The 13,339-nt window shown below is 42.7% G+C and overlaps 1 protein-coding gene across 4 annotated transcripts in view; it reads left to right on the plus strand.

Moving 5' to 3' along the window:
• The window catches only part of Zfp143 (zinc finger protein 143), a 33,708-nt gene that overhangs the window by 710 nt on the left and 19,659 nt on the right, over positions 1 to 13,339 (plus strand). Inside the window, exons 2-7 of one of the 4 annotated variants that reach the window (XM_006507530.4) lie at positions 7,090 to 7,204; positions 8,080 to 8,172; positions 8,974 to 9,057; positions 9,721 to 9,804; positions 11,670 to 11,866; positions 13,243 to 13,317. In XM_006507530.4, the coding sequence (XP_006507593.2) occupies positions 7,090 to 7,204; positions 8,080 to 8,172; positions 8,974 to 9,057; positions 9,721 to 9,804; positions 11,670 to 11,866; positions 13,243 to 13,317 (648 nt within the window). Of the gene's footprint in view, positions 1 to 7,085; positions 7,205 to 8,079; positions 8,173 to 8,973; positions 9,058 to 9,720; positions 9,805 to 11,669; positions 11,867 to 13,242; positions 13,318 to 13,339 lie in introns of all 4 variants that reach the window. The other 3 variants (XM_006507531.4, NM_009281.3, NM_001374618.1) reach the window with 3 other exon arrangements.

Raw genomic sequence — 13,339 nt, forward strand, 5'->3', positions numbered from 1 at the left:
TTTTTTACTTTCTCCCTTTCATTAAACGATGTTTCAATAAGTAGAAATGAATACCACTGCCCATCTGTTTGTTTAGAATCAAGTTCTGCCTTCCCTTTTGAAATATTCAAATCATCTGGCATATTCCGTTGGGAATGTGAGAAATTGCACGTTTCAGATTGTGTTCAGTTTGGTCCTAAATTTTACTAGGAAAGATGCGTTCAGCCCTATTCGGCAAAAACTTGTGTAACATTTTAACACTTTCTTCATTCTAAGTATATAGTAAATTCATTGTGAAATGTAAAGATCACAAAACAATAAGCATAAATCTTACCCTGACATTTTGAGTATTTGGAGATGAGTCAATCGACTCTACAAATACTCTTCCCCTTTGTTTATTTTGGTTTGTTTTATCTGGGCATGGTGTCTCTGTCTATAATTCCAGCAATCGGAGTCTGAGGCAAGAGGATTTCAAGACTACTCTTTATTACAGATTTACAGCTAGCTACACACTGAGTTCCTGATCTCAAGTATACTAATAACAGCTTTTTGATAGAATATACACACGTTCAAATTCACCTAAAATAGTCCAAACTAAGTCTGGTAGTTCAACTTTGAAATCTAAGCTATCAAGGCAAAAATAGGAGAAATTTCAAATTCAAGGCCTGCCTCCACTACAGATTGAGTTTATGGCCAACCTGAGTTACCTAGGAGTAAGGCCCTATCCTACGAGAAGAGCAGGTTGAGGATATAGCGAGTGGGGGAATGCTTACCTACCAGGTACAAGGCCTTAAATTCGGGCCTAAAGACTGCAAATTAACTCACCATGCTAATGTATACCTATACATACTTGGGAGTAGAGACAGGAAGATCAGTTCAGAGTCATTTTTGGCTGTGTACTTAATTGGAGGCCAGCAGTCAGTCACACTGGAGGTTGTCTCAGGAATGGGAAAAATAAGCCTATAGAGCTAGTACATGCCTTTATAATCCCAGCACTCTGGAGGCAGGTGAATCTACAGATGGAATTTCTAGATAGCCAGGCAGGAATACACAGAAAAACCTTGTCTCATAATGAAAACAAACAAACAAACAACTAAACAAGAAAATACTTGGCCTGGTGCCCAGGGAGGCCAGAAGAAGGGGTCAGGTCCCCTGGAACTGGAGTTATAGTGATTGATTGTGAGCCATCATGTTGGTGCTGGGAACCAAACCCAGGTCATCTAGAATAGCAACCAGTGATTTTTAACCACAGAGCCATCTCTCCAGCTACCTAAATTTACATTTTTTTTTTCATTTTCTTGGTGTGTTTGTGCCATAGTGTATGTACAGAGTTCAGAGGACAACTAGCTGAAGTGCGTTGTCTCTTTCCACCATGTGGGGCTCAGGGAGTTAAGTCTTGTTGTTGTTTTGTTTTGTTTTGTTTTGTTGAGACAGGGTTTCTCTGTGTAGTCATGGCTGTCTTGGAACTCACTCTGTAGACCAGAGCTGGCTGGCCTCGAACTCAGAAATCCGCCTGCCTCTGCCTTTCGAGTGCTGGAATTAAAGGCGTGTGCCACCACGCCCTGCTCAGGGAGTTGAGTCTTAGCAGGCTTGGCAGGAAGCACCTTTACTCATAAGTCATTGTCTGGATCCTCTAGACAGGGTTTCTGTCTCAGGTGTAATGCCCTAATGGAGCTGTGTTCACAGCCGGGGCCGGGCGCCCACCTGTAATCCCAGCACATGGGTAATAGAATGATGATTGCTAGAGGTTCAAGGCCAGTCTGGGTTTCATAATTTCTAATTTCTTCATGCCTTTGTAATGTTCATTTATTTTTATTTACTTATTATTTTGAAGGACGGTACCTCTGTTTAGTCCTCACTGTCCTGCTTTGTAGACCAGGCTGGGCTTGAGCTCACTGAGATCCTCCTGCCTCTGCCTCCCAAGTGCTGGGATTATGCCGCCTTTGCCAGTTCTTCCTAGTCCTCTGTTTTGTTCCGTTCTGTTTGAGGCAGGGTTGTGTTATGTCGTCCAGGCTGTTCTTAAACTTAGCTACTTGTCTCACAGTCCTCGTCTCACCCCACACAAGGGCATCTATATTACCATAGACATCCTATTGAGAATGAGTGGCAGCATCTCTTGTGGGTTTTGTTTGCACTTCTCTGATTGCTAGTGAAATGAATCACTTGTTGTGCATTTGTCTGTTTATTTTTTGTCAATCTTTGGAGAAATGTTTGTATCTTTTCCCTATTTAAAAGTGTGTCCACACCCTGGTGGTGGTGGCCCACGCCTGTAATCCCAGCACTCTCGAGGCAGAGGCAGGCGGATTTCTGAGTTCGAGGCCAGCCTGGTCTACAGAGTGAGTTCCAGGACAGCCAGGGCTACACAGAGAAACCCTGTCTCGAAAAACCAAAAGAAGGAAGGAAGGAAGGAAGGAAGGAAGGAAGGAAGGAAGGAAGGAAGGAAGGAAGGAAGGAAGGAAGGAAAGAAAGAAAGAAAGAAAGAAAGAAAGAAAGAAAGAAAGAAAGAAAGAAAGAAAGAAAGAAAGAAAAGCGTGTCCACACATATGTGCAAGAGTGTGAGAGAGGGGGGAGGGAGAACAAGTTTGGGTGTTCCTGTGTCAAAGGACAAGTTGTGGAAGTCAGTTTCTCCTTCTACCATGTGGGACCCAGGAATTGAAATAAGTTTTTTAGTCTTGGCTATAGCTCAGTGGTAAAGCACTTATTCTATATTGGAACTTCTGCAGGGGGTAGGATGGGATATTAAAATTTTAGTCCCTGTACATTTATCTCTTACTCCTTCCTATTCCTGGGGGATACTATTTGAATTTATATAGCATGCTTGCTTTGTTATTACATACAGTTTTTAAAACCTGGGTGTTTCATACCAGGAATACTTTTACACCCTTTGCTTTTTTTCTTAACTACACATCTTGGACACATATCTTACTGTTTTATATCTCTTTTTACTGCTGACTGAGGTCAAAGCCAGGGTCTTGTAGGTAATAACCAGGAGCTATAGAGTTGAGCTGTGTCTGTCTTCATGATTCATTTGTGGGCAGGATATTTAACGTCTTCTTAATGGGTTTTTACATTGCTGAGGTTCTTGTGCTTGCTCACAACCCCTAGAATGTTTTTACAGACTATTTAAAAAGCTTCCCCCCTGAGTTGATAGAGTGTTTGTCTAGCATGCATGAAGCCCTGGTTTCATCTAGCAGTGAATAAACCCTGTGTGGCGTTTCATACCTGTAATCCCTGCACTGAAGTAGAGGCAGGAGAGCCAGAAATGCAGTCAAGGTCATTCTTGTCTGTAGAACAAGTTCAAGACCAGCATAGGCTCTATGAGGTACTGTCTTTAAAATCATGGGGCCGGTCAGAAGAATTGATTCTCTTCTTCTACCATATGGGTCCCAGGAGTTAATGGGTTGTCTGGTTGGATGGCAGGCATCCAATAAGCCATTGCTGGTCCTAAATGATTATTTTTAAAAAGAAAACAATATGTGTCTAGTATATAATAAGAAAAATGCTGCCAGGCAGTGGTGGTGCTCACCTTTAATCCCAGCACTTGGGAGGCAGAGACAGACAGATTTCTGAGTTCAAGGCCAGCCTGGTCTACAGAGTTGAGTTTCAGGACAGCCAGGGTTATACAGAGAAACTAAAAAGCAAAATTGCTTATAAGGAAAAGAATTTGTCTTCTTTAGTGCCAGGGACTAAGCCCAGTATGGTGTATGTGATGGCTTTATATACTCAGCCCAGGAAGTGGTACTGTGAGAAGGTGTGGCCCTGTTGGAGTAGGTGTGTCACTGTGTCACTGTGGGGTGGGCTTTAAGACCCTCATCCTAGCTGCCTGAAAGGGAATGTTCTCCTAGCAGCCTTCAGAACTCTCGAACTCCTTCTGTACCATGCCTGCCTGGATGCTGCCATGTTCCTGCCTTGATGATAATGAAGTGAACCTCTCAACCTATAAGCCAGCCCCAATTAAATGTCCTTATAAGACTTGCCTTGGTCATAGTGTCTGTTCACAGCCGAAAAACCCTAACTAAGACAGTGTGCATATTAAGCATTAGTCACCTGAAATTTATACCCTCAGCTTGTCATTGGTTCAAACAGTATCAACCCACCCTATAATTTTTTTATTAAGATTTATTTATTATTATATATAAGTACACTGTAGCTGTCTTCAGATGCACCGGAAGTGGGTGTCAGATCTCATTACCGGTAGTTGTGAGCCACCATGTGGTTGCTGGGATTTGAACTCAGGACCTTCGGAAGAGCAGTCAGTGCACTTAACTGCTGAGCCATCTCTCCAGCCCTGTTTTATTTTTTCTGAAATAAGAGTTTCTCTGTGTAGCCCTGGCTATTCTGGAGCTCTCTCTGTACACTAGGCTGGCCTCGAACTCACAGAGATCTGCATGCCTCTGCCTACTAAATTCTAGGATTAAAGGCATATACTATCATGCCTGGCCAAGATTTTTATATTTGTGTATGTTTAGCCTGGCCAGGATTTTATATTTGTATATGTTTAGTTAGGATTTTACTGCTGAGTACAGACATCATGGCCAAGGTAAGTCTTAGAAAGGACAATATTTAATTGGGGCTGGCTTACTTGTTCAGAGGTTCAGTCCATTATCATCAAGGTGAGAGCATGGCAACATCCAGGCAGGCATGGTGCAGGCAGAGCTGAGAGTTCCACATCTTCATCTGAAGGCTTCTAGTGGAAGACTGACTTCTAGGTAACTAGGACTAGGGTATTATAGCCCATGTCCACAGTGACACACCTACTCCATCAAGGCCACACCTCCTAATAGTGCCACTCCCTGGGCCAAGCATATACAAACCATCATATTCCACTCCCTGACCCCCATAGGCTTCTTGAAATATATGAGTCTATGGGGGCCATACCTGTAATCCCCAAAGCAAGACAGGAAACCAGCTGGGCAAACTCCAAACTCTGCATCTCCAAGTCTAGTCAAAGCAGTCTTCAGATCTCCAGCTCCTTTTTCATCTTTGTTGAAAGTAACAAACTTCTTTCTCCTGGGCTGGTTCCACTCCCTATTAGCAGCATTCTTCAGCAAATATCCTATGGCTCTGGCATCTCAAAAATCTTAGGATCTTCAAGGCAACTTCAGTGTTACAGCTTCTTGTTCCAATGTCTGGGATCCACACATGATCTTCTGGACTCTTCCAAAGGGCTAGCGTCACTTCTCCAGCTCTGCACTCTGTATCAGTCTAAGGTCAGGTTGATCCACTCCACTTCTGTCACTGTTCTTGGTGATCATCCCATGGTACTGGCATCCTCAATATACTGAGGTCTTCCACTGCAACTAGGCATCACCAATAGCCTCTCATAGGCTCTCTTCATGGTGCCAAGCCTCAAATCCTTTGCATGATCCCTTCAGTCCTGGGCCATCAACTGCAACTGAGACTGTACCTTCACCAATGGCCTTCCATAGCCTCTCACACTGCTTAGCTGTTCTTCATGACCTCTTCATGCCTTCCAAATAGCCTGGGTGATTCTTACACATTACCAAATACAGCTGCAGCACGAGGTACAACCTTGGCTATGTAAGTACACTGTCATCATCTTCATGCACCAGAAGAGGGCATCAGATTCCATTACAGGTGGTTGTGAGCCACCATGTGGTTGCTGGGAATTGAATTCAGGACCTCTGGAAGTGCAGTCAGTGCTCTTAACAGCTGAGCCATTTCTCCAGCCCCATCCTGGTCTCTTTAATCACCACCAATTTCTTAGCTCCAGCTAACCAGCATCAATTGTCCCAGTAGTCCCTTCTATTTTTCACTCTAAAGCCAGTGCCACATGGCCAAAGCTGCCGTGTTCTGATTCTTACTGGGGCTGGAACATTCTCCCCTTAGCCCCCAACCCACCTTTTTTCTATTACCACTTTTCTGTTTTCCAACTTCCTCATGGCCTAAGCTTGGCTTTCCTGGAATTTGCTCTGTAGATTAACCTTGAACCCAGAGCTCTGCATGGCTCTGTCTCCTGTACTGCTGGGATTGAGATGTACCACCATGCTGGATGTAAGCTTTTCTTCATCTACAACCTACTATGTCCCAGGTTAGAGATCAGTTTGTCTTTGTCTTCTGGAATTAAAAGTGTGTGCCGTCACGCCTGCATTTAAATTTAGCTGGATGGGATCTTACCCCCAAATTCCTTAAATCTGTTATCTCCAAGAACATAGGATTCAGCTCTCTTTCACGTCCTGATTCCCCTTTAAAATTCAAACCGTATATTCTATATTCTTCCTGCTTGCTATGCTTGTTTAAAATGCTTTTCATGAGACTTAATCAGAGAAAAAAGTCTCTGTTGGGCTCTTTTCAGACTTTGTTGATGCAATTGATACAAATCTCTTCTCCTTAGCCTCAGGCAGACTCTTCAGACAAGGACAAAAAGTAGCCACATTCTTCACCAAAATACCACAAAAACAGATTCTATATCACATACTGAAATTCTCCTCCAAACCTCTTGGGCCAGGACTGCACAGTTTAAATTACTCTCAGCAACAAAGTCTTCCATATTCCTACTAGGATAGCTCAATAAGCCCCATTTAAAGCATTTCATGGCTTTCCAAAAAATCCACCTTCCAAACAAAAGCATGGTCAGGCCTATCACAACAATCCTGGAGCCCCTGGTACCAACTTCTGTCTTAGGGTTTTACTGCTGTGACAGACACCACAACCAAGACAACTCATAAGGACATTTAATTGGGGCTGGCTTATTCGTTCAGAGGTTCAGTCCATTATCAAGGAGGGATAGATAGGCATGGTGCAGGCAGAGCTGAGGGTTCTACATCTTCATCTGAAGGCTGCTAGGATGAGGATCTTAAAGCCCACACCCTGTGACACACCTACTCCAACAAGGCCATACTTCCTAATAGTGCCACTCCCTGACCCAAGCATATATCAAAGTGTATTTAGTGTATTTAGTCAGGTCAGTGGTGTTTGCCTGTGTATGGCTTGCAGGAGCCAGTTCTCTCATTCTACTAAGGGAATTCTAGGGATGAAACTCAGGTCATCAGACTTGAACATAAGTGCCTTTATCTGCTGAACTATCTCAGCTTGGATTCATGTGCACGATTCCTTCTTCTCAAGTGCTCATATTTTTCTTCAAGGTAGAAAATGTTGTTAGCACAAATAAATCGGGATTCTCAGGGAATGACAGAATTTCCTGGAGGAGGAATGGAGGCTCAACATGTTACCCTGTGCCTGACGGAGGCAGTAACCGTGGCAGGTAAGCCATCTTCCTTGAAGAAGCGTGGAGGTTTCAATTAAAGATTATTTTTTAAAGATTTATTTATTTGTTTTATGTATGAGTAAAGTACACTGAAGCTGTCTTCAGACATACCAGAAGAGGGCATCAGATCCCATGTGAGCCACCATGTAGTTGCTGGGAATTGAACTCAGGACCTCTGGAAGAGCAGTCAGTGGTCTTAACTGCTGAGCCATCTCTCCAGGCCCTCAAAGATTAAAGTTATTGCTGTTGTTGTTACTTTTTAAAAGAATCCCATAGATGTATCCAATGTGACTGAATGATATCCAGACCCCTCCTGTTCTCTGACCTTTTCAGTTTGGCTAGATAATTTTTTTTAATTTATTTTTTGTTAGTTCTACTTGATTGTCCTTTTTTTAAAAAAAAAATTTATTTATTATTATACCTAAGTACACTGTAGCTGTCTTCAGATGCACCAGAAGAGGGCATCAGATCTCATTACAGATGGTTGTGAGCCACCATATGGTTGCTGGGATTTGCACTCAGGACCTTCAGAAGAGCAGTCGGTGCTCTTAACCGCTGAGCCATCTCTCCAGCCCTTGATTGTCTTTAAGAATTAAACAATTTGCCAGGCAGTGGTGTCGCACGCCTTTAATCCCAGCACTTGGGAGGCAGAGGCAGGCGGATTTCTGAGTTCGAGGCCAGCCTGGTCTACAGAGTGAGTTCCAGGACAGCCAGGGCTACACAGAGGAACCCTGTCTCGATAAACAGAAGGGGGAAAAAAAAAAAAAAGAATTAAACAACCCGTTCTTTCCCCAGTTTTCATTCTATAGAAAAGAATTTAATGTCGTTAACATGAGCATATGTAAGTAGCTAATAACTCTGTTTTATCATAGATGGTGACAATTTAGAAAATATGGAAGGTGTGAGTTTACAAGCTGTGACACTCGCAGACGGCTCTACTGCTTACATACAGCATAATTCTAAAGGTGAGTGCACCTGTGTGGCCAGGTGCTGTGCCAGCGACTCAGAGCCCTCACCAGCTAGACTCTCAGTGCAATCTCTTAAAAATGCTGTGTTGAATACGATTCTTGGAGTTTTAATTTAAGTTTTGCAGTGATAGTTTTGGCCTGCCCTGTGAAGTAGCTAGAAGATGCTTTGACACTGAGGGGGTGGAGTAAGACATTTGATGCTTTGTTAGTCTAGATTGTGATTTCATGTGTTTACAAAGCATGCAGTGGAGAAGACATTTGCTCTTTTTGTTTTTTTTTTTAATTGGTTTTCTTAAAATGGCATTGTCTCTAAATTGGTGTTTAGTTTGCTTCAAGAAATAGTCCAGTTCTAAAATGTTTTGTTTATGTGGAAAACTGACATCCACGTACATATTATATGTAGACAAAGGTAGACATAGCTCCTAAGACTGAGAATGTCAGCTGGATTCACGTACATTGACTGATAAGTGTGCTCAGGGTCATTGGCACCAAGTGGTTCCGAGAGGTGCACATCGGTCAATGCGCATAGCTCACTGTGATGAGCCACTCTTCCTCTTGAATTTATCTGATTGAACATTGGAGGGAGGAAGGATGGCTGAGGGAGGATTTTCTGCTTTCTGTAGGATCACTGGATGTGATATTGAATTGCCTCAGAACATTGAGGGAAGAAGCAAGATGAACATGAGCTTAAGTAGTGTATGTTTTTATAGTTGATATCATTTTGAAATTGTATAACGTTTTAGATTTTTTTTTTTTTTTTTTTGCTGCTAAATTATTGGCTTCAATGTTTTGTTCCAGACGGGAGACTCATTGATGGCCAGGTCATTCAGCTGGAAGATGGTTCTGCTGCCTATGTTCAGCATGTCCCCATACCTAAAAGTAGTAAGTATTTAAGACAACAGCCAGGCATGCGGGCACGTGCCTTTAAGCCTGCCAATGCAAGTGCAGCCAGGTCTCTGAGTCTGAGGCCATCTTGGTCTATATAGTGAGGCCCATGCAAGCTAGCCAGGGCTGTACATTGAGACCATTTGTTTAAACACACGCACACATACACACAACACACACAAGAAACTCCTGATTCTCCGATCTCAGAGTTTGCTACCATGGCTGGTTCTTACTACATAAATTTGCTCTGATTTCTAGTCTTCCCTCTGAAAAGATGAGTCAATAGATCACAGAGTGTCAAACATATCCAAGACTCCTCCAAAAGAAAGTGTAAGAGACATTGCTGGGCTGGGCTCAGGAGGTTAGTAGACAGCAGTCCTAAGGAACTGTGGCTGTTGTTGGAGCTGAACCCCACTCTGCTCGTTTTCTTCTTTTCTTCCAACTCTCCTCACCCCTCATAAGTCTTCCTAAAACAAGTCTCAGGACTCCCTTTTCCTTGAGATACCTTTTCAAAACAACTTTACTGAGATTACTTAAGTATCCTGTGACTCTTAACATAGATATCTGTGTTAATCCACGCTGTTGCTGCTGTGTGAGTTAACTGGAACCTACTGAAATGTAAATGTATACTGGGATCTAAATGTAAGCGTTGCTCTTGAGCAGGGGACAGTTTGCGGCTGGAGGATGGGCAAGCAGTGCAGCTAGAAGACGGGACCACTGCATTTATCCACCACACCTCGAAAGGTACAATAGCTTGGTGAATGTAAATAACACAAGGAAGAGCTGGGGCTGTGGGAAATAAGAACTGTCTTTGCTGCTGGAATGTTGTCATGGGAAACAATTGTTTATTTTTTGAAGCACAAGGCAGCAGGTTGTGCCATCGTGTAAGGAAAAGCTTTGTGGCAGTTTGAGCTGTCCAGGCACAGTATCACAATAAACAACACAAACTTTGGAGCTGCCCAGGAACTGACATGAGTCGAAATTATGATTTCTCTATTTGTACTAAAGATGAGTATGTTATTATTTAGGTTAGATGTTAAATGTGGAGGCTTTTTTTTTTTTTTAATGTTCCTAAAGAAAGTGACTTTAATGTCCCAGACCTCAGGTTCCTATCTAAACAGTAAAGGTAGTAAATTCTGACTCACACTATTTTTGTTCAGATTAAATCAGTATAAGACATGTAGTCAGTATCGAGGCTTAAACCTGTAATCCAAGGCTTTAGGAGGCACCAACTGAAAGATCACTACTGAAGATAGCCTTGCCTTCGTAGTGAATATCAGGACAGCCTAGGCTACAGGCAATATCTTTTCCATCCTTTTATCCTGAGGTGATGTCTGTCTTTGATGGTGAAGTGTATTTCTTGGATGCAGGAGAAAGATGGATCCTAGTTTGGGGTTTTTTTTGGGGGGTGGGGTGGGGAGTTGGTTGGTTGATATTTCGAGACAGGGTTTCTCTGGCTATCCTGGAACTCACAATATAGACCAGGCTAGCCTTGAACAACACAAGAGATCTGTCTGCCTCTGCTTCCCAAGTGCTAGGATTAAAGGTGTGAACTACTGTTGCCTGGCTCTGTACTTTATTAAAACTATATTAAGGCACATGCCTTTAATCTTAGCACTTGGGAGGCAGAGGCAGGCGGATTTCTGAGTTTGAGGCCAGCTTGGTCTACAGAGTGAGTTCCAGGACAGCCAAGCCTATACAGAGAAACCCTGTCCCAAAAAACCAAAATAAATAAATAAATAATGAAATAATTTTTTAAAAAAAAGTATGTGTGTGTGTGTATATGTATATGTATATATATATATACACACACATATATATATATATATACATATATATATATATATATATATACACACTGTTTGTATTTTCATGTCCTGAACAGTTCTCATTATTTCATTCAACTATTTGTGTTTTCATAGTCTTAAGACTTTTTTTCATATCTCCTTTAAGGTCCATGGACATATTCAAAAGTGTTATCTTTAAGTCTCTGTTTTGTGCCTCAGCTTAACTACATTTCTCACAGTCAATTGCCTTATCTATATCTGTATTTCTGTACTAGATCTAGGCATCTGGAGTTAGGATATTGGGATGCTTTTTGGTTTAGATATTGGTCTTGTCTTTGTTGGGTGAGTGTTCCGTTCTTTGGTTACTATTGCCCTCTGTGAGTTCTATGCAGTTGTGGTGCTGTGGGGTCCTTGGCAGAGAGTACTGCAGTACTAGTATTCTTTGGGCCAGTTACACAAAGGAATGGAGATGATCTAGGAGGAAAGCCTGAGATGGGCCATGGGAAAGAGCCAGGGGGACTAGGGTGTGTGATAAGAGGCAGAGTCCCTAGGAAGTAAAGACAGGATTGGGGGCGGGGGTCCTGCTAGCAGTGTATGTTAGAAGAAAGACTAAGTCTTGAGAGATCAGAATCAGGGGCAGGAAGGACAATAAAATACCTACCTGCATCCCAGCCCATTGTGGTCTCTGTGGGTTCATGATAGAAAGTATCTCTGTGGATTGGTGACTGACAAAGGAATTGAGATGAGCTATAAGGGAAGACTGAGAGGATTGGTGAACTAACATGCTTTTAATATGATGCTTTTTTTCTTCCTTTCCCTCAGACAGTTATGACCAGAGCTCACTTCAGGCCGTTCAGTTAGAAGATGGGACAACAGCTTATATCCACCATGCAGTGCAAGTCCCACAGTCTGATACCATCTTGGCAATTCAGGCTGATGGGACAGTGGCAGGGCTGCACACTGGGGATGCCACAATTGACCCAGATACCATTAGTGCTTTGGAGCAGTACGCAGCAAAGGTATGGCACTTTTGGCAACTTCAGTACCAATCTCTGTCCTGGAGGTGTATCGCAGTGGAGTGCTGACTGCGCTTGAAGCTCTGAAGTCAGCACTAGGAGCACTGCACAGACCATTTGGGAGGTAAAGCAAGAAGGTCAGAGGTTCAAAAAGTTAAAAGCCAGCCTGGGATAAATAAGACTCTGTTTCAAAAGCAAAACTAACAAAAAAGAAAAATAAGAAGAGGAGAAAGAGAAGGAGGTAGCAGTGGCCACAGCAGCAGCAGCAGCGAGCAGTTTTAAAATAAAAAATGAGTCTGGCAGTACTGAATAAGTGAATGCCAGGAATGTAGTTCTTACCTGTAATTCCTACAGATGATCATAGGTGTGAAGCCAAAAGCGGGCTACATACGGTCTATATGTTGGGCTATATGAATTGTCTCAACAACAATTAAAGACATCCAGAAAGCTGGCTCATTAAGAACACTTGTGCCCAGTGGTGGAGGTTGAGTGCACCTTTAATCCCAGCACTCGGGAGGCAGAGGCAGGCGGATTTCTGAGTTCAAGGCCAGCCTGGTCTACAGAGTGAGTTCCAGGACAGCCAGGGCTACACAGAGAAACCCTGTCTTGGGGTGGGGGGTAGGGGGAGGCCGAGGTCAAGGATAAGTTCTATAGAGGACATAATGGAGAAAACAGAAGCAAAATTAGAGATTAGAAAAAGTGAAGGAAAGCCTTGAATTTTATATAAAAACCACTAGTTTTTGAGGTAATCATGAGGGTTCATTCCGTTGTTTCAGCTACTTAGTGAAGAAGACGTCTCATGTCCGAGAGTTTGGGACACCAGTTGGAGCATATAATAAAACCCCATCTTAGGGAGGATTCTTGAATTTTTTTACCCTGCCCCAAAAGTATACTTCTCATGTAATTAGAAGTTTGGGTGGGGAATGGGACTGGGAGATGTGGCTGTAATCCCAGCACCGTGGATGTGGAGGCCAGGAATTTAGGGTCAGCCTTGACTATAGTGAGTTCAGGAGCTGACGGTACTGCATGAGTCCCTATCTCATGTATATGCCTTAATTTGGAGAACCCAGTGGTATGGTTCAGTAGTAGAGTGCTTGTCTATAATACATGGGGCCTTGAGTTCAGTCTAGTACCGTGATAATACATACATACATGATAGTTTGTTACATCTTAGTTTGGGAGAGTTTTTAAAACACACAATAATAGTAATAATAAATCTGCATATCACCCAGCCTAAACAGTTATCAAAATTCCAGACTGGGGCTTGAGGAATAGCTCATTTGTACAGTACTTATCTAATGTGTGTGAGGTCTTCGGTTCAGTCCCCAGCACTGCAACTAAATCATGAAACCTTTTAAAGTCTTCTTTTCTTACTTTAGGTATCCATTGATGGCAGTGACGGTGTAACAAGTACAGGAATGATTGGAGAGAATGAGCAAGAGAAAAAAATGCAGGTATGCAAAGCCAAGACTTGTT

This window comes from Mus musculus, chromosome 7 (genome assembly GCF_000001635.26).
Source record: "Mus musculus strain C57BL/6J chromosome 7, GRCm38.p6 C57BL/6J".
Classification (NCBI taxonomy): Eukaryota; Metazoa; Chordata; class Mammalia; order Rodentia; family Muridae; genus Mus; species Mus musculus.